Source organism: Peromyscus maniculatus, chromosome 3 (assembly GCF_049852395.1).
Source record: "Peromyscus maniculatus bairdii isolate BWxNUB_F1_BW_parent chromosome 3, HU_Pman_BW_mat_3.1, whole genome shotgun sequence".
NCBI lineage: Eukaryota > Metazoa > Chordata > Mammalia > Rodentia > Cricetidae > Peromyscus > Peromyscus maniculatus.
The window spans coordinates 140,995,892-141,023,805 of record NC_134854.1 but is presented as its reverse complement, the minus strand read 5'-3'; the positions used below and the strand labels follow the sequence as shown (position 1 = coordinate 141,023,805).

General features: G+C 45.8%; 1 protein-coding gene across 45 annotated transcripts in view; it reads left to right on the top strand.

Moving 5' to 3' along the window:
• The window catches only part of Cacna1c (calcium voltage-gated channel subunit alpha1 C), a 658,960-nt gene that overhangs the window by 535,517 nt on the left and 95,529 nt on the right, over nucleotides 1-27,914 (top strand). For 23 of the 45 annotated variants that reach the window (XM_076567723.1, XM_076567725.1, XM_076567727.1 and 20 more), the window contains 8 exons: nucleotides 592-618; nucleotides 8,392-8,552; nucleotides 9,524-9,749; nucleotides 19,475-19,682; nucleotides 20,605-20,725; nucleotides 22,519-22,633; nucleotides 23,321-23,450; nucleotides 23,758-23,827. In XM_076567723.1, the coding sequence (XP_076423838.1) occupies nucleotides 592-618; nucleotides 8,392-8,552; nucleotides 9,524-9,749; nucleotides 19,475-19,682; nucleotides 20,605-20,725; nucleotides 22,519-22,633; nucleotides 23,321-23,450; nucleotides 23,758-23,827 (1,058 nt within the window). The remainder of the gene's footprint in view (nucleotides 1-591; nucleotides 619-8,391; nucleotides 8,553-9,523; nucleotides 9,750-19,474; nucleotides 19,683-20,604; nucleotides 20,726-22,518; nucleotides 22,634-23,320; nucleotides 23,451-23,757; nucleotides 23,828-27,914) is intronic. The other 22 variants (XM_076567763.1, XM_076567751.1, XM_076567726.1 and 19 more) reach the window with 1 other exon arrangement.

Below are 27,914 nucleotides of genomic sequence, written 5' to 3'. Positions count from 1 at the left end.
TGCTTCCGCCCAAAGTTGCCATAGACCTCTGAGGCCACACCTGACTTCAGCACATATAATGTCTCTTTAGAGGCTGAGGCTATGTGTTTATATCTAGTGAGCAGCTCTGAGCTAGGGAAGTGATGGCCTTCCCGTTTCCAGCTGACTCATGTGACTTCATGTGCTTCCCAGCTCTGGTATTGATCCAGGCAGACCACAGTGAGGTCAGCACGGAGAGTTTTCTGTTGGTGGGGTCCTTCTGTCTGCAGGAGAGACTTTCCATTTTCCATGGCTTTCCTCAAGGGGTGTTGTGCTTAGCCCTTCATGGAGTCTGTGGGCAGATACTGATCCTCTCAGGACTGTGTGCTCTGCTCTCCAGCAAAGGATCACCCACGCTTAGAAGATATTGGATTTGTAGATGTCAGCTGGGCCAGCCACATTCAAATACACAAAATGTTCTTTCTCTGTAGCATTATAACTTACCCCACAAATCCTTCCAGTGCCCACATATCGTCCTGGGGAACCCCAAACTCCTTGGGGATGGTTTGACACTCTTGGTGTGGACAAAAGTGAATGTGTTGTCTTTGCTAATATTTCCTTTTACCCTTTCAGGCACCGGATCTCCAAGTCCAAGTTCAGGTGAGTGAGATGCAAACGACCCCTCTCCCCTTCTGTCCCTGCCGCTTGATTCCCAGCTACTGTGTCAGATGGCCAAGGTAATTCCTATCAACTTGGGTCCTTCTGGGGCTAGAACTGCTTCCTCTTGTGAGGGTTGAAACTTGAGTTCTTTTGGGTAGGCTCTGAGTGGTGTCTACTTCCTGTATAAGATAAAGTCAGTTAAAATAAATGTGCGAACATTTGTTACTACTTGGCATACTTCACAACTTTGAGGATTACAGACAGAATGTAGATTCTGCCACTGCTTTGAGACAGTATCAGAAGCTTCCAGAATATCCACCCTGTGGCTTGCTTCTGCCTTTACCTTCTGCACGTCTGCACAAATACTTTCATCTACATGCAACTCCTTGTAGGTTCCCAAATTTCTATGTTCTCTTGCACACTGTGACTTTTTGTGGGGCTTTTCCTCCACAGAAATCACCATCTATGTCTCTGTCTGGAAACATCAGACTTGTCAATTGGCTCAAAGGTTATGGCATCTGTGGCACCCTTGGCACAGCACACTCCCAACACGACTAAAATGGTCTTCTCATCATCCTCCACTCCCACAGGCTTTGTCCCACAATAGTCCTAGCACTTACCATATCATACTCTAGCTATTGGCTCAAAGGCCTGTTGCCTCTGTTGAACTTTGTCTGCACACTGGAGTCTGCTCAGTGCCTATCTAGCTACCCCACGGGTTGCCTCTGAGAGCTCCCGGAGTGCTTAACTGGTTATATATGTAGGATGGGAATGTAAATTTAACTCCACAAACAAGACTTGGACACCAAAAAATTTTGGCCATTTATTTTTCATAACATAGTCTTGCCTCCCAAGCCTCATCACATATGTAGCAGGAGTATGAGTAATTCTAAACTAGTTCAGCCAGGTGTTTGCCAACAGTATGTTTTAAGCAGTTCCTGGAGATCACAAGTGCAATTGCTCAGAGTTCCTTTTCCCCAGCTTCAGTCTAAGGTGGATCTGGATACCCAGGAGGTTGGGAAGAATTCCACAATCCCAGAATCAGAGCTTGGTGAAAGAGGTCCTGGAGTTCTCACGAGTCTCTTGACTCCTGCCAGTTCTGATACATGGGCCAGCCCGACATATGGCAAGTCTATCTAGTTTAGACATCCACCACTACAGGCCATGTCATGTGCCTTGTGCCATACCCCTCCAGCCTTGAAATCCCCACTTCTGTTCTCTGACTCCCAAGCTCTCTGATCACTGTCCAGCTCCCTGAGCCTCTCCTTGTGACATTGAGGTGTTTCTAAGCGAGTCCCTCAAACCTCATGGCATTCAACACCCAAGCATGAAGATTAAGTGAGGACTCCGGTACATGACCCTGGTCCAATTCTGACATCTACTTTCTCCCATGTTCCGCTGGGACTGGAAAATGCATGCTTCTTTCTCCCCTATTGTTCTTTCAAACCAAGGCCTCCTTAGTATAAAAATCCAGGGTCAGATCTACCAGTGCTGGCTTTTATTACATAAAAGAGAGCTCTAAACACAAAAGAATCCTCTCTAGATCTTCATTCTTCATCTTCTGCATGTGGAGAAGTAGCTGGTATATAATAAGAATTTAGTAATATAGATGGATGGATGGATGGATGGATGGATGGATGGATGGATGGATGGATGGATCACCTGGTCTTGATAAGATGTAGACTTGACAGACATTCAAACAAATGTCATATTTGACAAGTACATGTTACTCTGAACAGTTCCACAGCCCCCACATAGTAATAGTAAAGAGATTAAATTTTACAGTGAAAATATTTCCCAAATTCTATTCTCACTCCATGCAAATGAGGAAACCATAGATGAATGAATGAATAAACACAATCTGGAGACTTGTGGAGAAGATCCCATACTTTGTGGACACTCATGAGTTATCAGGAGACTCTAAAACCTTCCTTTTGCATTGGGTAATCCACAGTGTCAGGTATGTCCTTGAAAAATTACAGTCTTTTGATCCTTGGGATTTTGTCCACGCTGCATCTGCCAGCCACAGGGCTCTAATTGCTTACTTTGGGGGAAAGGTGCTCTCTCTCTCTGCATTTCCAATTTAAGGTAAGCACAGAAATGACCTTGTATTCACAAGTGGCTTCTTGTCAGTGGGTTGGCACAGTCATTAAAAAACATCTGTAGAAGATCCCTGAGGCTTAAAGAAGCCCAGAGTCACAGCTCAGGAATAGGCTCATCAATCCTGCAGGACAAGTCCTGGCTCGTGTGCTGAACCTGTTTCTGTGCATACTTTGAAATTTATTCTAGTGGCCATGTCAAGGAAGTCCAAAGGAAATGCAACATTTTTATTTAGAGCAGTGTAATGAAAACACTATCATTTCAACTGAAATTAATATAACACATTTAAGTGAGATGGTTTGTGTTCTTTGTTGCACTAAGACTTTTTGAAACTTAGCGTGTACCTTATATTTACTGTATATCTTAGTTTGGATTGGCCACATGTTGCTAGTGTCTGTCACCCAGACAAGGGGACCCTAGAAGTCCTAAGCAATATCACAAGCAGCTCGCTAACCTAGATCCTTCAGTTCACTGATGGTGTCTGGTTAGGCAATAGCTAAGGATGGTAATGGATTGAAAACGCTTGCAGAATTATCAACATTTCCCAAATAGTTCTCTCAGTTGGGAAACAATCTAATAATGACAGTAATAGAATTGGAGCTTCAAATTGCCCTATTTTAGGTGCAGGACTGGATGATACAAAGTCATGGTTAATTTTGAAAGAATGGTTGAATAGAGCTTGCAGTGGGAAAAAAAAGAGACAAATTAGATGATGCTTGGGTTTTTTGATAATTCAGGTTATCATGTAAAGGAAAATAAAGGCTACATTTGAGACTCACTGTGCATCAGTGATGCAGAGACCTGTTGTAGTGTTTCCTAACATAACTATGCAGAATTCAGAGCAAATCTCATGGGGTTCCAAAATGTGAGGGCCATCAGGCCTAGTCTTCAGTCAGAACTGCCTCCCACGTCATTGCATTTCTGTTGTGCCAAACAACTAGGCACACAAGTCTGCTCCAATCTCTAGATCCCATTTTTAGGCTACTTACTCATAAAAGAATTAAATGTAGCGGATTTTCTCTGCTGTCTGTTCCTGGTTCTGTGGAAGATGGAAACTTACTCCAGCAATAGACAGCCTGTGGTGTCTACTGTTTCCATGTCTTGGACTTGTCAGCATGGGCATGCCGAGAGAAGCAGTTTAGGAGCACTGTCCTTTCCCCTTCCTGAGGCCAGGGCTTTTTAAGCCTTGCCTTTTTCAGGGAATTGGACGTGGGGCACGTCTCTCTGTCATGTCTCACACAACCTATAAGCCAGCATCTTACTGTGTGAGACAAACTGTGCTTAATACTATGGGTAACGAAATAGAAGACGTGGTTCCTGCCTCTTGTGGATCTGATTATCTCAATAAAGAGTCAGGGGCTGAACATTAAAAGTTAACTGCTAATAGCAGGCAATGGAAGTCCTCTCTTAGGGGAAACCTCTCTGGATACCCCCATGACCACGTAAGATGTGGCCTAGGGACACTATTGCAGAGTGCCCCAGCATGTCGTATGTTCGCCTGCTGCTGTGCCCTGGCCGGCCTTTGTGCTGAGAAGGACTGGGTCTGTTAACTGTTGCTATCTTACCTTGTCCATAGCAGCTCTTACATAAGTGTTTCTGACTGCACAAACCAAGTGTGTGATGTAGACAGGCTTTGCAGGGAGGCCAGGGCCAGAAGAGCGAGCAGAACGTCCACTGCAGAGAAGCTGGGGTTTGAGTTGAGCCCTAAGGATGAGCAGGGCCTAGAAGATAGGACCAGAAGATGGAAGCCTTCATAGTTGGGAGGGTATTCTGTGTTGCTAAAAAAAAGTCAAGGCCCCGTGCTTGGGGTGAAGATAAGATGAGCCAAGGGAGAGGGAGCAGAGCACAGTGCTACAGACAGTTAGGTACAGTAGACACGTTCACTTCCATCCTTCTCGCTCCTGCCTCTGTATTTCTAGAGTAAATGACTTCCAGCTAATGCAAAGAGAACATGAACAGCAGGCAAATTTCTCCTCCCTATTTTATCATTTAATTTCTATATCCTCTGTGCATATGTAAACACACAAATAAATTTACACATTCTAATAAACTATTCATTTATTATATAGTAGGACGTGTTGCCAGGAAACCAGCTGTCAAGCAAAACTACATTTGAAGAGTAGATGTACAATTATCTTTAAATACTTTCCCTGGATAGTAATTACTCCCATCCCCGCCACAACCCAAAATCCATGTAACTCTCCAGAATGGCTCTGTGCAGTAGCAGCCACCTTTAAAAGAGCTGGCAGAGAACTGTTCTATACCCATGGATGGGCCTGACTTTGTAACTATCGATGTCCACTACTAATAAACGAGAGAGAGGCCGTGGTTTAATTCTTGGTATTAAACTGACTCCAAGTCAGTTTCTACCTACTGTAGGTAAAAGCAACCTTGATTGCTTTGTAGTCTGCATGGCAATTATCAGTGGTCTCTGCAGTATGGGATTGTGTCTATTTTAAAATGTATCTTTGCAATTAATATATGTTTTTAAAATTGTCCTATAATATTAATAATCATAGGAAGAAATAGAAATCATAGTCCTGTATTATCAGAAATGTCCTGATAATACAGGACTATGCAGTATCAAGTTCTGGCAAATATAAAAGGCCACTTCCCATTACATCCACCTGGAACTCGTTGTCCTAGCCACTTGTCCCTCTCCACATATCCCCCTATCCTCACACTTGCATGTGGCATGGCTAGATGTTTCAAGCACCGTGGAGAGCAGACTAATGTCTGATTTGCGTGGTGTCTCTTATGTGCATAGTGAAGTCCCCTAAAGCACCAGCTAAGCTGAGTGTCCCCCGCAAAGCTGGGGCCTCCAGTGAAGGATGGATCAGGCCAGAACACTGAGACTAATCTATCTGTCCTTCTGCTTGTAGGCCCAAAGCCAAGTTCCCCCTAGTAGTTCTCAGGGAAGAATTCAAGTTCTTAGATTGCCTCTGGTTCTTCCATTCTCACTGTAGAATTCAGTTAAGCCTTGGTAACAGGATTTTCCATGGAACAGTAGAGAGAAAAATGACAGTGGTAAGAGACATAGATGAAGCCAAGCTACCCCAAAAGGCAGTGTGGGTAACTGAGGGAACCATTCAATACCCCAAAAGGCAGTGTGAGTAAGTGGAGGGAACCATTCAGTACCCCAAAAGGCAGTGTGGGTAAGTGGAGGGAACCATTCAGTACCCCAAAAGGCAGTGTGGGTAAGTGAGGGGAACCAGTCAATATCCCAAAAGGCAGTGTGGGTAAGTGGAGGGAACCATTCAATATCCCAAAAGGAAATGTGGGCAAGTGGACAGAGCTATTCATATAGAAGTCTGTCTCCTTGGGACCAGAGAATACAATCTGTCCTTGGCATGGAACTGGTGATGTTGAAAAGGTCTCTCTTAAGGAGTAGAGAGCTGAATTTAGGGACAAAGGATGTAACATATACAGCCAGTCCTGTACCCCTTCTGGCATGCTTGCATGTGGTTCTGTGTGACGCTGAAGACCATTCATGATTCTTCAACTGATGCACCACCAGCACAACTCTACAGAGGAAATGACTAAATTTTTCTATGATTATCTCTGGACAGAAGACTGCGGATATAGAATATTGACACAGACATATTCAGAATGTTGGACTACAGGTCAATTTCACTGCCCTAAAATAGAAGGCTGGTTTTTGCATCCTGGCCCAGGACACACTAAGAATTTTATTCAAGTATTTCTTGCTACTTATTTTGAATCATGCTATGATATTTTCATTCTGTTCCTTTTCTCAGTGCCAATCATGGCCTATCAGCTGTTTCGTCCACTCATGGGCAGCAGAATGAGGTTTGCAGGTCTCTGCTGCAAGCAGGTCCCACATGCTTGCATAGAGGCCTAGACTAGAAAGGGACAACTGGAAATTATCATATGGAAATGCAGATCCCTGTGATTTTTGCAGCAGGGTATGGTCTCACTTCCTCCTGCCTTCTTCACCACCGGAGCAGGGACTGCATGCCTGATGATCTTTCTGCCTTCGTGCCCAGCCGCCACCCTGAACCACATTCCAAGCTAAATGCACTGCCCTTCTCCCACCCCTCCTCCCTTCCCAGAGCACCCCTCTCTGGCTTTTGATTGGCTGTGGGTGCCACACTCCCAGACCACCAGCTAGGCAGTTTGGCACCCCTCTTAGGACCTTTCTCTCTCTCCTCTTGAATTCCAGTCTCCTGTTGACTCTATTTCCAGTCTGCTGTATCCTCAGTGTTTTTTGTGCCACTAACAAAGTTTTTCTTACATCATCACTAATCCAAACAGCTGGAACTGTCTTCTTGGTTCCACCTTGAACTGAAAGCTCACCATGTGTCTGTGTCGTCTGTTGATGTCTGGTTTCTGAAATAAAATCTGATTGTGTGGGTCTTCCTATGTTGGGTCTTGGCCTGGCCATGTGTGGTCTGACTCTTCCACACTTCTTTATTGTATTCCAGGCAGCTGTTAAAAGCATCATCCTCTGAATCCCCAGCAGAGCTCTGTGTTGTGTGTGTGGTGGGGAGGGGCACTGAAACCCTCTGTCATAGATCCACAAAATGGGAATGTCTCTTTGGGATTCCAGTGCTATCTTTTGGGTATTTGAATGTACCTAGCACCCAGTTAATCAGTTTTCAATCAGATTGATTTGGTGCTCAGGTGAGGTACCAGGGGAGGGGTGGCTGAGTGGTCATTAAAGCTTTCCCAAGTCATTCTACTCATGGCCACACTCAAAAGCCACCAACAGTCCTTGACCAAGAGCATTGAGGAATACTGTGTGACGATAGTTGAGCTCTGTGTGTGTGTGTGTGTGTGTGTGTGTGTGTGTGTGTGTGTGTGTGTGTGTGTGTGTCGGGTGTACCATCTTTCTAAACATAAATTTTAAATGTTCATTGAGTTCTTAACAGATGCTAAGAGCCCATGAGTGTAAAGAACCTCTGCTGTAAATCAGCCTCTTCTTCTGCGTGGAGGGGTGATACCAGTCCAGTGGAAGGGGTGGGGCTGGGGGGAGCATCACCCCGCCTCTTGCCACTCTGTATATTGGACAGGCTGCTGAACCTCAATGGCCCTTAGTTTCCTCCTCAATATCATGGTAACACATGCTTGACAGAGATACTTAAAGACCTTTGGAGAAGCCCCAAGACAGTCCTAAAATACCAAGGCCACAGAAGGCTGTATTCATGGTAACCATTCACCACTGCAATCACCGCCACCAGCACAGTGACTAATTCCCCCTATGCTTGCCACACTATTTCTGATAATGCCATTAAAATAAGTTAAAAAGACTTGGGATCTCCTTTCTCTTTCAGTAGCAGAGATTGAAACCAAGGCTCGTACACACTTGGCTTTACCACTGAGGTATATCCCCAGCTGAGAAAATAAAAGCAGCTCCCCTTGTTGGGCCATGTCAGCCTCATGCCAGATGGCGTATATGGCATTTGATGCATGTTTACAAGAATCCTGTGAAATTATCCCTGTCCTTCCTAACCAAAGCTTTAAAATGCAGGATAAATAGACCCAAGGCCACATAGATAGCCAAACAGCTTGGTAGAGGTCTGACCACACCACTACCAGGTTGTGTAGTAAGGCCAGGCCAGTGACAGGTGAGATGTCACCTCGTGTGCTTTGGGTTGGCAGAAGTCTAGATCTCCCAGCCAACCCCATCTTTCCCTCCTTGCCCTTTTCCAGCCGCTACTGGCGCAGGTGGAATAGATTCTGCAGAAGGAAATGTCGTGCGGCAGTGAAGTCCAACATCTTCTACTGGCTCGTGATCTTCCTGGTGTTCCTCAACACACTCACCATTGCCTCGGAACATTACAACCAGCCCCACTGGCTCACAGAGGTACAAGGTGAGCAGCTCCTGGCTTTGTGCTATTCACTCTTGCTAACTCAGCCCTGGGTCCTGGGGAGGGACTAATTATTGGGGGGAGATTGACAGTTAAGCAGCTGGTGACTACGGGTGCCATGCTGGAACATCTAACCAAGGGCCTGGAAGCTTGCAGTCCCCGTATTAAAATCCAGGCCCTTGTGATAAGCAGATATGACCCTCAAGCACTGATGTGCCTCTCGACATCCCCCCACAGCCATAGTCATCATTGAGTCCCAGTAGCAGGACAGGCGCTGGAGCCTATCTGGCTATTTCAGACCCTCAGCTGCCAACTTCCCAGAAGCCATTTTCAGTTCCCCTGGCCTTACTCTAGCTCCAGGTAGCTTTCCCCAGACCATAAGAAGATAGACAAGAAGCAAACAGAGCCTGCACAAGGGACAGTATCCCCAGAGGCTAGCTAAGACCCTTGTCATGCCTGGACCCCTATGAAGACAATCACAACTCATGTCTAAGTATCTCTGGGGAGTGAGGCAGATATGGTTCAAGCATGGGGGTCCTGGGAGGAGGTCGTCTAGCGGTAACAAGGCACAGGACAGATAGTGTGGTCTCAACTTTGGCTATTGGCTTGGATGGGTCACTGACCCCTCTGCACCGGCTCTCTCATCTCTAAGGATTGGGTTTAATAAAGCCAGCACCAATCCTCTCAAGTTTCTACGGGGACTAAGGAAGGCAACGTATGCTAAGCCTCTAATGCATGGTAGATGCTCAATGCAGGGTTATCATGACAAGAATCTGGACCTGACTGTTCTTTCAGAAGTAGCTGGGAGAGGTCTCATGGGAAGGAGGGAAGGGGGAGGGGAAGGAGGGAGGGATGAAGGGATGGGTCGTCTTCTCCAGCCATGACGGTGACTGTTTTATGTTTTTCTTCCTCCCCTTCCTCTTTGCTCTTCTCGGTCCCTTGCTTGAATGCCACCCCTGTCCTACACCTGCCAGACACAGCCAATAAGGCCCTCCTGGCGCTTTTCACTGCAGAAATGCTCCTGAAGATGTACAGCCTAGGCCTGCAGGCCTATTTTGTATCCCTCTTCAACCGCTTTGACTGCTTCATCGTGTGTGGGGGCATCCTGGAGACCATCCTGGTGGAGACCAAGATCATGTCTCCCCTGGGCATCTCTGTGCTGAGATGTGTACGGCTGCTCAGGATCTTTAAGATCACCAGGTGAGTGGCTCCTCTTCTCCCTGTGGGGGTGGGACTCAGGAGAAATCTACTGGAGGTCAGAGAGGATGAGCCTGGATGCGGGAAGAACTGCAGTTTCTGGAAGGCGGCCTCTGATCGTCTGCAGCAAGGCGAGTTGTGGTCCATTTGGGTGGGGTGCTACTCGGAAATGCCTTTAGCTCCAGACTGCTGCCATTCAACTTGGTTGCATTTATTCTGCTGGGTAACTGGAAGTCCAGAGGTAGGTAGCCAGGTGGCTTTAGGAAAACATCAGGGACTCGGTCACCTCCTGTCCTTGGCTTGACCAGCATTGGTGTTGATTCAACTGTAGGGTACAAGATGGCTTCTGGACATTGAGGTATTATCAGTTCTAGAAAAGCAAGAAAGGGTTTAGTCAGCTTCTTTGCTCCCCCAAATCTCAGGCAGACCTGTTGTTAGAGATGCTACTCCAAACCAACAGGACAACAAGACAGCAAGTGTAAGGGAGGACAGAAAGAGCTGGGGGCCCTGGCACTCTGGGTGTGTGTTAGCTACTTCTCTCAATCCCGTGACCAAAAATCTGACAAGAGCAGCTTAAGGAAGGGAGGCTTTGTTTTGGCTCAGAGTCCATCCGGTGGGAAGGTGTGGTACCCAGAGTGTGAGGTGGCCCGGCACAGGGTGCCAGCAGTCAGGGAGCACAGAGGGACAGACGCTGTTCTCAGCTTATTTTCTCCTTAATCTTCTCTGTAACTCCAGCGTGTAAAAGGGTGCTGCCCACCATCAAGAAGGCTCCTACCCCCCTTAGTTAAGCCTCTTTGCAAAAAGCCTCACAGATAAGCCCAGAGGTTTGTTTCTAAGTGGCTCTGAATTTCCCCAAGTTGACCGTCAAGATTCAACAACATGTGGTAGAAATGGGTAACGAATGGTACAGTTACTGTGAAAAACAGAGCTGCCGCTTCTCAACTAATTAAGAATAGAATTACAAAGTGCCCCGAAACTTTACTTCTGGGTATTTACACACAGCATTAAAAGCCAGGTCTTGAAGTGATGTTTGTACACTCATGTTTATAATGACATTATTTACAAAAGCCAGAAGGTAGAAGTGCCCCAAGTGTCAGGTGAGTGGATGAAATAAAGGTAATATTTACATCCAACAGAATATTACTGAGCTTGTAAAAGGAAGTTTTTATGCGTGGTACCACATGGATAAACTTTGGGGACATTATGCTGAGCGAAATAAGCCAGTCACAAAAGACAACACTGTTTGATTGTACTTATTTGAAGTTCTTAGTCATAGCATCAGAATAACAGAAAATAGGACAATGCCTGAAGGGGAGAGAGAAACGGGGATTACTATTTAAAGACTAGAGTTTCAATATTATAAGATGTAAAGAATCATAGGAATGGATGCTACACACTATGAATATACTTAATATCCTTGAACCTTAAGCTTAAAGTAAGTTTAAGGTTATATGTGTTTTAACACAATTTTAAAAAAATGGAGGAAAATGGGCTGCTGAGATGGCTCAGTGGGCAAAGGTGCTTGCCGCCAAGTCTGACAGCCTGAGTTCAATCCCTGAGACCCACATGGCAGAGTACTGACTCCTCTAACTTCCATACATGTGTACCTGCTCTCTCTAAATAAACAGTTCATTTATTAGTTAAAACTTGAGGGGCAGCAAGATTGTCCAGAAGGTAAAGGCCTGGCACCAAGCCTGAAGACCTGAGTTCAATCTTTATAAACTACGTGGTAGAGGAAGAGAACGGACAGTGGAAGGTTGGTCTTTCACTTCCACATGTTCACCTTCCCTGCTACAAAATAAATAAATATGTATACTTTTTAAAATGGAAAAAAAATCTCTTCCAGAAAGCTCATCAAGGGCTTTTCTGGTCTCATTGGCTGTTCTTGCTGTTAGGAAAGGCTGAGAAATAGGTCTCTCTGGCAGGCATGGGTCACTACAAATGCAGCGGAGATGGCCAACTCTGCGTGAAGAGGGTAGGAGCTATACCTCAGGGGGCTTTGATCTGGCCATCCACACACACACACACACTGTCTGTCCACTGGCCCATCCACAGACCATTACCATTCTCACAACAGGGCAGGCAGAGCCTTGGGAAGAGGGTATAGCAGGAATCCAGGGAGTGGGCAGCCTGGCCTGCTGAAATCAGTTTACAGGCTGATATCATCATCTTTAAACCATTTTATTAAGATTTAACTTACATGCCATATACTCACCACTTTCAAGAGTATACTTCATTTCTCTGTGTGTGGATTCAGAGTTTTGCAACCATTACCACATTCTGGTTTGAGAACATTTTCATCATTCCCCCAAATAAACTTGATACATACTTCTCCCCCAACCCTGACTCCATGGCCACTCCTCATTGTTCAGATTCATCTATTGTAACAAATATCCTGAAAAAGAAATCAGGGAAACAGTAGCCTATTGTGGGCATATTACATTCTGAATGTAATAATGAAAGATGTGGTCATTTGTGTCTAGCTTCTTTCACTTAACTTAGTGTCTTCAAGTTACATCCAGGTTTTAGCATGGATCAGAGCTTCACATCTGTTCTTGGTGGATAATATTCCACTGTATGGCTACTCATGTTCATCATAGTCATTCCTCAGTGATGGGCGTTGTGTTTAGTTAGCTACTTATGATGCCTATATTAACATTTGTGACCAGGTTTTTTTATAGAGCTGTATAGTGTTCATTTCTTAGGAATGCAACCTCTGGGTTATTCAATAAACCCTTTAAGATTTCAAGGAATGGTAAAATTGTCTTTTAAAGAGACCAGACCATTTTACATTCTTAGCAGTGATGTACGACTTAAGGGTTCCAGTTTCGCCACTACTTGTACTAATTGTTCTCGGTTTATTTGTTTGTTTGGTGTACTTTTTGGTTTATTTGGGTCTTTCTACTTTTTACCTATTTTCTTCTTAAAGAACAGATGGTAGTTTACATATTTATGGAGCACAGAGTAACATTCCAATATGGGTGTACAACATGTAATGATCGGATGACGGAATGGAGCACATAATCTTACTTTAAATACTTATGTCTTTCTGATAAAGACGTTCAAAATCCTTTCTGCTAAACACTTGGAAATGTGCAGTTCACTGTTGTCGGCAGTTATTCTGCTGCGTGTGAGAAGCATCAGAGGTGACTGTACCTTCCACTGCCTGCTGTGATCTGTTCTCTTTCCCCCTCTACCCTGGCTGCTGCCTCACCGCCCTGTTCCCTGTGTCATTGAGATCAATGTTTCAGGCCCAACCTACAAGTGAACCACATGGTACTTTTCTTCCATGCCTGATGTACTGTAATATCCTCCAGCTCCCTCCACAATACTGCAGATGACACAGTTCTATTCTTCCTTGTTTTGACCATTGCTTTTCATAAAAGGATGAGATTGACTGGGAAAACACCTGAGGGCCTCACAACCCCATGAGCATCATTTCATAAGCACCTTTGAGATACCTATCTGGTTTTCAGTAATACATAATACATATGTGTGAAGTGATCTACTTACAAAAACAAATTTAGATAGGGCTGGCTGGAAGGAGTCTTTCAGAACCTCTCCAGATAGAAGTCCCCAGGTCCCTTAGGAATCTGATTTCTTATTTCTTTGGAAATAAGAGCATTGAACCCCTCTCTTGGGTTGTGTTAGGAAATGAGAATGGAGACTTGTGCCTCCAGGTCAAGGACGTGTGTCACAACTCACACAGGGTGTTCCTCTGAGTGAGTCACCAGGCCCTATGAGACATCCTAGCTGTCACTATTCTTGTCACAATTCTCTGGGCGGCCATCTGAGATCACAGTATTGTTGAGACTCCAGCGAGAGGCACTTGGATTTCAGTTCAGCGATGCCAACCAGAGGCTTTTGTCTTCAGTTCAGTCAGTGTTGTTACTGTTACTAGGGGAGGGCAGTGAGGTCATGAGAACTCAAGCATGGACCAGGAACTCTGGCCATTCCTAAGGATTTCAGCAGCTCAAACAAGACACTGCTCACACTGCACTGTTAAGAAGAAAAAAGTAGGCCGGGCGGTGGTGGCGCACGCCTTTAATCCCAGCACTCGTGAGGCAGAGGCAGGCGGATCTCTGTGAGTTTGAGGCCAGCCTGGGCTACCAAGTGAGCTCCAGGAAAGGCGCAAAGCTACACAGAGAAACCCTGTCTCAAAAAGAAGAAGAAGAAGAAGAAGAAGAAGAAGAAGAAGAAGAAGAAGAAGAAGAAGAAGAAGAAGAAGAAGAAGAAGAAGAAGAAGAAGAAGAAGAAGAAAGTGTGACTAGTAGCAAGACTTTGTGAGGTAAACTCCTAGAGAATTGAGAAGGAGAAATATACTTGCTTAATGGAAGGACAGCACACAGATGCCCCATCTCCAAGCAAGGCTGGCAGGATCACAGTGCCCACATCCAGCCCATGTTCTAAGCATTTCAAATCTAAGGTTGGAGACAGGTTCACAGGGATCAAGTGTCCCCCAGCAATCTGCACTCTGCACGAATAGCCTGTCTTTGATTACCTTACCACTGTTCAGATGTGGACATCTGAATGTATGCATCTCCAGATGATTTGAGACCTGAAGAAGGAAGCCCCGCTTAGACAATGGAATTATTCTGTTTCTGGACTTTTTGAGGCCTGAAAATACTGCTATTTCTTCTTGCATGGGGGCTATGGGATGCCCTCTGGTCAAACCAAACTTTAAAAAGTTGTTTCTTGTTGGTATTTTCACAACGAGAATACACAAACTAATTAAAAGGAAATCAATGGGCAGTTGCTCCAAGATGTTATGACAGTATCTAGCAATGAAATTCCTTTCCTAAACAAAGCTGAAAAAACAAAACCCAACCTCAAACATGGGCCATGTGAGAATTACTGAAGAGGCAGTGAAAACTTGAAAGTTAAAATAGTGTTTGTCAGACCCCAGGAAAAGCAAACACGGTCAGCACCATCTAACAAGCAGCGTATGAACGCAGTCCTTTAGGTCCTATCTCGGGACTCAGACAACAAGACAGCCTGGCGCATCCGGCTCTGCAGCTCACTGGGGTCCAGAGGATGTTCCGAGAGATGGGCCTGCCATTAGCTGTCACCAGTGTGATACTTAAGGAGTGCAACCTTGGACAAATGACATAACTCTCCGTACCCAGTCAGCTCATCTGTAATCATTCATCTGCTCATCCTCTCTTAGGTCATTGAGGCGGAGCTGCTCTAAAGGATGTCAGCATTGGGACTACCCTATCTAACCCACAGAGTGCTGTAGTGCATGTTAGCATCTGTTACTGTTAGCGTTTCTACTGCGTTTGTTATAAACCAAAATACTCTTCTAGTCCCCTGTGCCTCCCCTACAGCTGCCTCCCATGCTCTCAAATGTGTCATTAGGCTGACTTAGGAAGACACATTCACCCTAAATCATGACCGCATATGGGGTGCCCAAAGCCCTATGTGAGTGCCACTTGCAAATCCTCCAGGCTGTAAAGATCTCCAAGTCCTTGCCCAGAGTCTTTACCAACCCCCCACCAGACCCCCCCAATCCTTCCAGCTTTCTTTACTACCTTCTAAAGCCCTCTGCTCAGGAGCCCATGGGGCCTCTCACTTCCTTTAAGGCCACCAATAAATAGGAATCTGGTGTTTGTGAAGTTCCCAGGCAAGAGTCTATGGAGAACATGCTCAGACCCAAGAGCCACATGCTTTCATTTGGGGGAGGGAGGGAAATTACTCCCTTGGGTGGTAACTGTCACCTATAGGAGCTTAAGAAGATGCAGTAAAGATTACTTGAATGTACCTCCACTCAAACCCTACTACATTTATGATTTGGGGGGGCAGTCAGGTAATGCTGAGCACCTCTGGTCTAGAACCTCAAAGAAACACCTTCCCAAAGCCATCCCAAGGTCAAGACCAGGCAGTCGTGGTATCCTGACCAAGTCTTCTTCTCCATGCAGGATGGAGAGGACAGAGATGGGTACCAGCAGGAACTGTGCCTTGAGCCCAAACTGTCCTAGACCCTAACCAAGACAGACTAGAATTCCTTATGGCTCCTTCTGACCAATCAGATACCACTTTATGCTCCTGTCATACCTCCAGAGTCTGATGCATCCTCAAGGACCAAGGCTTAAGTTCACTGCAGTTTTGGTCCAAGGATGCCCACTGTTGGGGTCCCTGTGGCAGGTCACAGGAGAAGAGAGAGGCTGTGCCTGCCTACTGCATTATTGCCTTACTTGATTCTCATCCCGCATATTGCCTTACTTGATTCTCATCCCGCATATTGCCTTACTTGATTCTCATTCCACATATTGCCTTACTTGATTCTCGTCCCTTCCTTTCTGTTCTTCTGTCACAAAGCACTGTGGTACACTCTTAAAAAAACACTCTTTCAGCAATAGGTAACTTGCCACCAAAACTAAGAGAACATTTCCACTGCTCAGCATAAGAATGGTTGGCAGGCTACCTTCAGTGGTGACCCTCTCTGGAACAGAGGAATCCGGCGGAACATGGCCAAGCATCCTCAGCAGTTAGTCCTGTTGTTTCCACTGTCTTTTATTTATAGCAACCTCAGGACTGTTTGACACCAACATGAAGGTAAAGGGCTGGCCCCCAGCTCTTTGAAGCAAACGATTTCTGAGCTGAAAGGTTCTAGAGAGTCTCAGATCATTATAGAAGAGAAAGGAGAATTCTACAGAGGCCCAAATCCCGAAACCCCGAAACAGATGTCCAGAGGGGAAAGAGATGTTGACAAAGTGTCCCTGAACAGAGAGCATTGAGTCAACCCTAGAGACTGAGGGAAAAGGTTAACAATAAAGAATTAATGGCCAGTGAACAAAAAAACTGAAGAAGGCCAGTGAGGCAGAGTGAAAAGGAGAGGGGAGGGGAAGGGTTAGGGAGAAGGGAACTGGACCATCTCAGACCCCCTGAAGTGTACCACAGTTCAGGAAAAAGCAATGAGCCGGTGGATGGGGACAGGTAGACAGAAACACACATTGGAGAGGATGATGCAGTAGGAGAAACACAGATGTCCAGTGATGAGGATGAGGCATAACTGTAATTAATGAGGCAGTTTATCTGGTAATCAAAAGAGGTTTATTTCTGGGGTAACTTACAACCAATAGGGGTTGGTTACAGAATCTGGGAGAGATAAGGTACCATCCAGTGAAGAAATCTGGCTTGTTCTGCCATCCAGCTTCTAGGACCAGGAGGTATCCAGAAGGGGCAAGCATATACGCACCTCGAGTCTTAAGGGGCTCCCTCTCAGCCACGCTGCAGGGGCAGGTCACAGGCAGGTGTGGCAATTACCTGCTGTCACACCAGGGGCAGTGTTTCAAGGTCAAAGCTGGAATAGCTACTCACTGAAGGTCCCAGCTGTGCTGTGTGTGGACTCCTGTTTTGACCACAGATGTTTATGTCTCCCAGGTTTTCTATGAGATCTGCAGATCTGCAGCTGGAGACCTAAGTATTTGTTCTCCAAAGTTCTCTTTGTTGGTGTGTGGGTCTGTGTAGTTCATGGTTTTGATCAGTTAGGCTAAAAGTTGATACGTCATTAAACCTTCAGGCTTAGCACCAGCTAGCTTCCTGAAAAGGACTGTGGTTCTGGAGTAGGGGTCGTCGTCCTGTGTTCAGCAGTTATAACCTCGAGATATAGATGGAGAGGGTTTGCAGGCCTGAGGGCTTCACCTATATTGCCAGCTACTGACTGAGTACCTACAGATCTCATCATGTTGCCCTTGGTGGAAACCAACCCCCCACGTGCCCCCACTGTCAGCTGGGCTGGGCTCACACAGCCAGCTTCCTCACCTCAGAACCACACTGGTGTTCTGTTTTCTAAATCACATTTTAATTTTATTTTAATATAACATTTTATTAATTCTTTGAGAATTTTGTTCATGTATCGAATGTATTTGGGTCATAATTACCTCCTTCTCCTCTCCTAACTCCTCCCAGATCCACTTACCCTCTGGGGTTCAGAGTCTCCCTGGCTGACTCCCTGATGACCCCATGGCTCCCAGATATGGCTGAACCTCAGTTCAAGCCCAGGATGCTATTCCCTCCCCCCTGTGTACTTCATGACTTTCCTTGACCGTTATGACCTTCCGTGACAGTCGAACTCAGTCTACATACAGACGCTCTCCACCTTGTATAATTGGACATTTAATAGGCTCCAACGTTGCTGGTTTCTGAATACCAGTTTGTTGACAAGCCCTGCATTGACTGCTTTTGAATTTCTCAAGCCCCAGCATCAGAGACTGTGACTTCATGGTACCTGTGGGACCTGGGAAGAAGCATTTAGGATGTGGTTCACATCTGAGCATCTTTTGCTCTCCAGCAGGTTTGGAAGAGCTGTGTTTCAAGTGTAATGAGGAAAGAGTTCCAAGCCCAAATCTTTGTCTAACTTCTTGCATCAGCACCAACTCTGACCCTCTAGGGACTCCAGGGAGCCTATCACACATCAGGGCTTTTCAGAGCAACCAATCCTAGCATAAAGAACTGACATCAAGTTACTGTGAGGCTGAGGAAAATGAGGGAAATAGATTATGGTTACACACAGTTCAGTTTGGGGAGTGACTTTGGTGATGGAAGGGTGGTCTGGAGGGGAAGCCAGGCCAGCTGGAGCCTATAATTTGATTCAGAAAAAAAGAGCTGAGTTTATGGATTGGGACAAAAATTGCTACATCTTTGATGTTACAGACCTGTTATCTTAAGACAGTATCAAAGAGCCGGGGGCGTCTCCAGAGCCAAGGTCTGACTGTAAAGGCCAGCATGCCATTCTAATGGTTTTATCTCTGTAGTTTACTGACAAATTGTGCAAGAAAAAGAAACAGCTAGGGTTACTCTGGGGTAATTATAGTGAATAAGACTTGAGATGGCCATGGTCGTGTGAAGTTGAATCAATGATCTGGGTTGTGCGTGGGGAGCTCTGCCACCAGAAGGTGTCACCCTGGTGGGCTCTTGAAGAGATGCTTACTCCCTATGGTCACTGAGCTGATAAACAGTAAACAGGGGCCCAGAGGACTGCCTGGAGAACTCTTGCCTGGAGCTGTCTCCAGTAGAGTGATGGGTCAGTTGTAATCTAACATTATCAGAATCCTGTGGGTTCTTATTGAAGCTAAAGCTATCTGGGCCCAAACAGAGGATCAGAATTCCCAAAGGCATGACTTTTACAAGCTGACCACCATGGCAGGGAAGTTGGGGCCATCACTAAGCTCTGCCCACTCCTTCCCCTGAGTAATACTGTTCCTATCTCCCCAGGTAGCTGCCCCTGCAATCTGCTCAGACTGGCACTCTTGGAGAGGGGAGTTTTTTCTCTGTTAAAAACCACAAGGGTCTGTGATGATCATAAACTTAAATTAACCGTGTGACAGATAGAATACTGGGCACTGTCTTCTGGAGAGAGAGAGGGAATTATCTTCTGGGTTACCTAATGAGGATGTACACACTCCTGTTATCTCCATTTCTTTCCAGACAGGACGGCAGGAGAGCGGGGAGGGGCAAATGACTTATCCCAGGTCTTCAGCAGCTGGTAGAGTGGGTGGGAATGTCTGGCCTCTGAGCCCCCGCTCCTTAGTGTTGCCTCTTACTGATGCTGAATTTGTAACTCCGCATCTTGATTGTGAGTCCATTCACACCACTACCCAACCCAGAAAAGGGAGTGGAGGGTCGGCAGAGAATGGAGCTGTGCGTTAGAGCCAGCAGGGGCACACAGGTGAGGGCCGATGGAGGGCAGCAGAGGACAGGCAGCTGAACTCCGTGTCTGTCCCCAGGTACTGGAATTCCCTGAGCAACCTCGTGGCGTCCTTGCTGAACTCAGTGCGCTCCATCGCCTCCCTGCTGCTGCTCCTCTTCCTCTTCATCATCATCTTCTCCCTCCTGGGGATGCAGCTGTTTGGAGGGAAGTTCAACTTTGATGAGATGCAGACGCGTAGGAGCACATTTGACAACTTCCCACAGTCACTCCTCACTGTGTTTCAGGTACGGACACGCTGCTGCCATTCTCACTGTGGTGGGGGCGGGGGTCGTTCAGTAGTGAAGTGGGAGGTGGGCAAGAAGGAGCCTTGAAAAGGTGGGGTGGTGAAAGCAGGACCCTCTCACTGGCTGTAATGCCAGCCTAGGTCATCCCTGGGAGGTCTTCCTATTGCTTCTTGTCTCTCAACCTTCCAGGGAGCTAGCTGCATAGATGGGTAGACTAAGGATGTAACAATCTAATTGACCGGTTTAAAAATGTTTGTGTGGCCATGGCACCCATTAGCCAAAACAAACAAACAAAACCTGTATGAACACACAAAACAGAAAGAAAAGTAGACTGACCTTGTGGGGAGGTGGAGGACCTGCCTTTACTCTCCAGCATCCTTGCTCAAGCATCCTTGCCACTGGAAGAATTACAGCTGGTCCAGGGTTGTGCTTTCATGAATGTTTCAGCATATGACAGCTAGAATAACATGTATTTGAGTTTCAAAATAAACTTATTTATAGATAAAGGGGAACAATCTGTGTATATTTTATATTGCTTAAATCTTAATGATGGTACCAAATGGTTATGTTTAACAGGCGTGGGTATAGCCAGTCACTGTCCTCGTGATCATATTTGCCTGGTCCTGCCACCCAGGGAACTAATGGCAGCCGTCTCTTATACTATATGTGAAGAGCAACATAATGTGTTGATCACAAAGCTTTTTTCATATGCTAATGGCCATGCACTTTTTCTGTGGTAGGGGTTAACTAGCCCAGGCTTGTAGTCCCCAAGAATAATTGGGAGCCAGAATAAGGGAAGAAAAGTCAAAATGAGATTCGGGACGTTTCTGTTAACAAAGTGGGACAGGGCAGGGCAGGGGAGTTTGGGGGTTTGCTGTTGGTCTAACGCTGTGTCCCTTATTGGTGGGAATGTGTCATTCAGATCCTGACCGGGGAGGACTGGAATTCGGTGATGTATGATGGGATCATGGCTTATGGCGGCCCCTCTTTTCCAGGGATGTTAGTCTGTATTTACTTCATCATCCTCTTCATCTGTGGAAATTGTATCCTTTGATGCTGATGCTGCCCCAACCCTGCTATCCCACTCGGCCTTGAGCACAGTGCCATATGTGTGCTCCAAGGCCCTGGCTGGGGCTCTGTGCTGTGGCTGCCCATCCACAGGCTAGCTGGGCAAGACCACTCTTGGAAGGGAATGTGTCCTGGCCTAGAACCACTTCAGTCATGGTGTGGGTCTGGGTGCATGCTGCAGCTGGGACACAGGATAGTGAACCACACACTCCTGAACTCACTCACACTTCAGGGTCATCCTCACTAGAAGGTGTGCTCTGGTCATGACGTGAATGAGGCCGCCAAGGACCGTAGCCAAACTCACACAGACTAGGATGTACTATGTCTGGAGATGTGTGCCCTGGCTACTCCAGAGCTACTGCACTTGAGAGCTTCACCCTGTGCATTGATCAGTTTCCTCCCTTTGAAGGTGTTCTTGGGGCTAACGTTGTAGGCAGAGCTGAACAAACTACCAATTCCTTCCTGATAGCTCCTTCCTGATCAGAGGCAGGGACAGGACCCCAGGGCCTCCAACCCTAGGCTTTTCTTCTCTCCCACTGGCTGAGCCTGTGAGAGTGGAGTCTAGAGCTTGGTGATAAGACAGAAATACCTCTAGCCCCAAACTTAAGTGAAACCCTTAGTTTGGGTAGTTCAGAAATCAAGAACACTATGCTAACTGAAGACAAAATTGGCATTCTATCAGCTGGATGGCCTCTGGCACATCAAAGGCCTTCTTCCTCTGTGAACTTACAGTGCAAGACAGGCTGAGAATCCGTGATCCAATAACCCAGTATCTGGAACCTTTTAGTGCCTACAGGTTGTATTAGGTAGAAAAACCACATGATTATCTCATGTACAAAAATATTAAAGGTTTGTATAAAGTTGATGTCAAAGTATGTGTAAAAGATGTATAGAAAATAAATATATTTGGAGCCCTATTCCCGAGATGAATCCCATCATGTGTATTTCAAAATTTGAAAGATAAATTGAAATCCATATCTTCCTCAAGCATTCTGATAAGGGATTCTTGCACTGGGATAATAGGAAGCAAGCTTAAAGGGTCTCTGTGAGTTGGCTGGGGAAATGCACACAAGGGCCCTCCTGTGCTCCAGATTCAAGGGCCAAAAGCCAGTAGTCTTCTAGAGAAAACCCCTCTCTGTGTAGCTCAGTGTAGGAAGTGGTGTGAATTTATACGTGCCCAGGACTGGGTATTGGGTTTAACAAACAAGACCTTTCCAGCCATGCTTTCTTGGTTCTGTGGTTCTCTGGTTCATAGTGTTTCTGTTTGTGGAAAAGCAGGGCTTGGTAGGGTAGGAGAGACAGACAGATGACCACTTCAGTAAGAATTCTGAAGTCTGTCCAGCTCTCATCAGGCCCTCTGAGGGTGTCTGTATATACAGACCTATAGGGGTTCCAAGCCACCTCTTCAGTGCCCTGTTATGTGAGTGGGTCTTAAGAGCAATCTGCTAGAGATGCTGCTGCTGCCTATCAAAGCCAGTGGTAAAATGGATAATGAAACCTAGCAACTAAAGAGCAAGGTGGGGCCTGATGCCTCAGACCTGCCCTGCTCCCGTCTGCAAAGCCCACCTGGTCTCAGCCACTTAGAAAACTCCAAACAGAAAGCAGGCTAATGGGGAAAGAGGAGAAGGCACATGGCTGGTCTCCACCCCTCAAGTGGGTTTCTCCTGGGGAACTGTTACTTCTGCATGCTTTGTATTCTCCCTGCCTCCTGTGGGCATCATGCTTCCCAAAACCAAGGGTCATTTTCTTTAAGAATGGACACAAACAGATATCCTACTGAATGTGTTCTTGGCCATTGCGGTGGACAACCTGGCTGATGCTGAGAGCCTCACCTCTGCCCAAAAGGAGGAAGAAGAAGAGAAGGAGAGAAAGAAGCTGGCCAGGTAACCCTCTAAGCTTAGAATGTCATCCCCACTGGTGGGAGAAGGGGATGGTGCTCACCCAGTGGCCATCTTGGCTGAAATGGACTGTAGTTAAGCTTCTACAATAACGTGGCTTCTCCCATAGCTCCTAGTCATTGCTATATATAGTCTCTGCAAAGACATTGCACTTCCCCCACCAGTCCAGGAAGTGAGGGGCCATCCTTGGGAAGAGAAGCCATGGAAACACAAGGAGGAGATAGGGGGAAGCTGCCTTCACAAGAAAACACAACTCCAGCTCAGAAAACGATGTTTTCTCACTATTTTTGTACCATTGGGGTATTAAGAAGACAACATAAGGTTCTATATTCCATCCCATAATTATCTAGCTAAGACTGTCATATGTCATGCCTCTGCTGGACCCCGAACCAAGATCCTCTAAGAATCCTAAGTGAGACCCAGAATCCTCTGATTTAAAAGGGGAGCCACTAAGTGGCTAGAAGAAGTCAAATGTGTGCCAGACAGAGCGAGGGGTGCCCCAGCCCTGTGATACTTACACTGGAGCTGCACGTGTGATGTTCCCTTGGGCAAAGATAATACATGTAGCCCCAGGGCTGATCATGCTGCCCCCAGAAGACCACAAAGCAGTTCCTGTCTACACTGTCCACTATCATTCCAGTAAACATCCATTTCTGGGTTTTTTTCCCGCTGACCGGCCAGGACTGCCAGCCCAGAAAAGAAACAGGAGGTGATGGAGAAGCCAGCAGTGGAGGAGACCAAAGAGGAGAGAATTGAGCTGAAGTCCATTACTGCAGATGGAGAGTCCCCACCCACTACCAAGGTAAGGGGCTTCTTTAGGAGTCAAGGAACATCACTAAGTGGAGTCTTCCCGTTCTTTACCTGAAGGAAAGGGAAAGAAGGAAAGGATGAGGGAGGAAGAGAGTGGCAGATGGAATAGAAAGGGAGGAAAAGACACACTGGTGGACCTTGGCCTTTCTGATGTTCCAAAGGGAGCTGAAAGCCACGGGGACACACATGCATTTTTTTAAGCTCAGCGCCTGACTTTGATGTAATTCCAAGGCTTCTCTCAGCCCGAAAACCCTGGCACTCATCTAACTGAATTCTCCTCTCTTCCCTTGCCTACCTAGATCAACATGGATGACCTCCAGCCTAGTGAAAATGAGGATAAGAGTCCCCACTCCAACCCCGACACCGCAGGTACTATTGCATTACCTGGGACTGAAAGGCAGTGGGTGGAGACGGAGCTGTGTGGGAGTGGCCAGACACTGGGAACCATGGAACAAGGGTCCTCAATGAACACCTTCACCACTAGCATCTCATGTCTGGATCCAACTTGCCATCTAGGGGAAATGCTCTTCCTGGTGTCCTCATAATAATATTGAGATAATACCATATTTGAGGAAGACTTTTTGAATTATAATTACTTTGACTTATTCTTTTTTAAATTGCTGTTTTATTCTTTAAGAAAAGGGGGGACAAAGTATGCAGGATACAAATTGAATATTTTCTAATAGTAGCAAATGTCATGAAAAAAATTTATCATAAAGTACTTCTTTAATATACATATTGTTTTACCAGTTATTAAAGACTAATGCAAATTTTCGTACTAATGAGATAGATGGACTTATTTTTATATAAAGACACAAATCTTGGCTGAATGTTTGATTTTGCAGGTCACAGAGCATCTTCAACATTTTTCAAAATTGATCAATATTTTTATTTTATAATTGTCAGTGCTAAGAATACTATCTCACATAAACAGTATCAAACAATAGACCTTTGTCTAGGGCCAGATATAGAAATTGCTAGAAATGTCATTCTAATCCCCAGCCAAAATTCATTTCGTGATTTTTCTTAATGACACTCAGGTCAGCAGCTCAAACAGTCATTGTTAAAATCGAGAGATCATTTGATTCTCACACTTGAGGAATGGTAGCAAAATATTGCCTGTTTCCCACAATCAAACCATTGTGTATCTGCAACAGCAGAAGATTCGGTGTGTACTTTATGATAAGCAATGGTTTTGGATCGGAGTGGCGATGTCTCGGGCAGTGTCCGCTGGCCTAGCGTGGGGTGGTAGCATGCCCCGTGGAGGTGCGTGCCTGCTGGGTGTTCAGAACCCAGGCCGCACTGAAGCTGTGTGAAGCGCCAGCAGGTGCTGCCGCCGGAAGCAACTTCAGCTCCTCTCGCCTTTGCTTCTGAATTCAGTGTTGGTGGTCGCACATTCATAAGCCTTTCACTATGGGCAAAGTTTCTGTAACCCCCAGATGCAGCTACAAGTCCCCCTATGGGGCCGTGACCCGTAGTTTAGGAAGCCGGGCTCCTACGCCTCCGTTGTGTTTAAGGTTTCACTCCGCCACGTGCGCTGCTGTCACTGTCAACTTTAGTATCGCATATGTTGCTGCATTATGCTCACCTAATAATAGTCAATCCAAAATCCATCTTGTCATTACTCAGAAGGCATTGCTCACTATGAGGACAGCTGCCATCACAGATGTCCCATTTGTGGCTCCATAAAGTGCTCTCAGGTCTCTTGTCGCAAAAGGAACTCTTGCTGACAAGATTCGGTGCGTCTGTCTGATGCATGACTTGACAGGCAGTCTCCTTTCAGAGGATTTTAAGGTCGGAGGCTCTGGCTGTCGCCCCCCCCCCCCCCCACACACACACAATCTACATCCCAGCTTCTGGAAGCCCCATCCCACCATGAGCCCTAGGCTTGCTTCCTCAAGCTGCCCATTTGTCACAAACTCCAAGCTTGAAGGCAACACACAGCAAATGACTGAGGATTGTAATGACCTTTCTTCTCCAGCCAGGTCAGACTGTATCGGGCTGGTAACCCCGGGGAGGCGGCAGAAAGCCATGTTGTTAAATAAAGCTAAGTCTCCATGTTGCCTTCCCTCCTCTGGTTTTCTGCTGGGTCTGCAAAGATGCTCTAGGCCTCCTCCCTGGAAGCAGCTCCCTTTCTCCTCCACCCATCTGCTCTCTTCTCCCTGCAAGGGAAGTAAGATTTGGTGTCTGTGGCTCACACAATGAAGAGCAGAGTGTGTCCAGGGTTTGATGTCTGAAAACCCTAAAGGCTTATGGGGAAGGCTGTGCAGAATATTAAAGACTTGCTAGAAGCATTGACTCAATGCAATGGAAAGATTTTGTCTATGTCCCCAATAAATTAATCCTATTTTAAAATGATGTTTTTCAGATAATTGGGAGAAAATTGAATATGGACTAGGGACTAAATTATTTTAAGTAGATTTTTGTTAATCATGTTAGTATAATAATGTGGTAATTCTGTTTCTAAAATACTACAATGTTTATGTCTAGAGTCTGCAGTGTTTGGAAGTTGCTTTAAAAACATTTCAACAATCTCCTAAAGTGAGAGCAGAAAAGATAAGTAAAGCTACCTCAGCCAAATGTCAGTAGATGTTGAAAGCAGACAGAGAGAGCCACACTACAAGCCTCTACTCCTGCATCTGCTTTTTTACAGTTTAAATGAAATGACAGTAAACAAACACACCACTCTGCGCCCTGAAAAGAGCCCATTCCCAGCCAGTATAGCCTGTAGGAGGCAGCCCTGTCTACACTGTGTGCTGTATTTGAGTCTTTCCACACCCATACTCAGCTGAGCCAAGCTTGACCTCCTATGTCTGTGGCAATGATCTTGAGCTGTATTGTTCTGAGCAGAATATAGAGTGTTGGCTTTTTTCAGCCTCTGGTAGACACTTTTCATGGTCCTTTTACTTCTTTTGTTCTTATGTTGGTCAGCTTACTGTCAGTGATGAAATATCAAAAACAGCGAATCCGTAAGGCTGAAAGGCTCTGACTCACTCACAGTTTCAGAGGTTGAAGTCCAAAGTCATTTGGCAGAGTCACATGGGCCTTTGGCAAGGCTCCATAGGTCATGGGTGGGTATGTGTAGTTCTGTTTCTTAAGAAAGTGTGAAAATTTATGCCGGGCGTGGTGGCGCACGCCTTTAATCCCAGCACTTGGGAGGCAGAGGCAGGCGGATCTCTGTGAGTTTGAGGCCAGCCTGGACTACCAAGTGAGCTCCAGGAAAGGCGCAAAGCTACACAGAGAAACCCTGTCTCGAAAAAACCAAAAAAAAAAAAAAAAAAGAAAGTGTGAAAATTTAATCATCATCAAAACTAAAGGCTCCTGAGCTGGGGGTGTAGCTCAGCTGGTAGAATGCTTGTCTTTAATCACAAAGCCCTGGGTTCTATCCACAGACTACAAGGGCACCACATCAAACCGATGTGGTACCACACACATATAGCCCCAGCACTTGGGATATAACAGAGGGATGGATGGGGAGGTCATTCCTTGGAGCACAGCTACTCAGGACACTGAGGGGAAGGCTACTCTGTAGTTTTTTGTTTTTTAACTCTTTTGACTCTTTTGCTCTTTTGGGGGGCCCGCCACCCAGCTCCCAAATAAATACACACAGAGACTTATTATTACTATAAATGCCTGGCCTTAGCTTGGCTTGTTTCTTGCCAGCTTTTCTTAACTTAAATCATCCCACCTACCTTTTGCTTCTGGGCTTTTATCTTTATTCCATGTACCTTTCTTTACTTTTTACTCCATAGCTTGCTATATAGCTGGGTGGCTGGCCCCTGGAGTCCTCTTCCTTCTCTTGATCCTAGTTCTTTTCTTCCCAGATTTCTCCTCAATCCTTCTTTTTTTTGTTTTTGTTTTTCATTTTTCGAGACAGGGTTTCTCTGTGTAGTTTTGGTGCCTGTCCTGGATCTCACTCTGTAGACCAGGCTGGCCTCGAACTCACAGAGATCTGCCTCCCGAGTGCTGGGCCATCCACCCTCAATCCCTCTTTTTCTCCTTCTATTTATCCTCTTTGCCATACAGCCCTGCCTTTCCTTTCTCCTGCCTTGCTATTGGCTGTTCAGCTCTTTATTAGACCAATCATGTGTTTTAGATAAGCAAAGTAACACAGCTTCACAGAGTTAAACAAATGCAACATAAAAGAATGCAATACATCTTTGCATCATTAAAAAAAATGTTCCACAACATAAACAAATATAACACATCTTAAAATAATATTCCACAACACTACTCTCTACAGCATATGTTTTCTGGGGATCCAATGGGAAAATACAGGTGGGTTGTTTTTGTTTGTTTGTTTGTTTGTTTGTTTAATTGGTTAGAATTTTAGTGATTTTTTTTTTTGTTTTCTGCTTTTTGTTTTGAGACAGGGTCTCATTGAGTAATTCTGACTGGCCTGAAACTTAGTGTAAAAACCAGACTGGCCTCAAACTCACATGGAGAGCTACCTGCC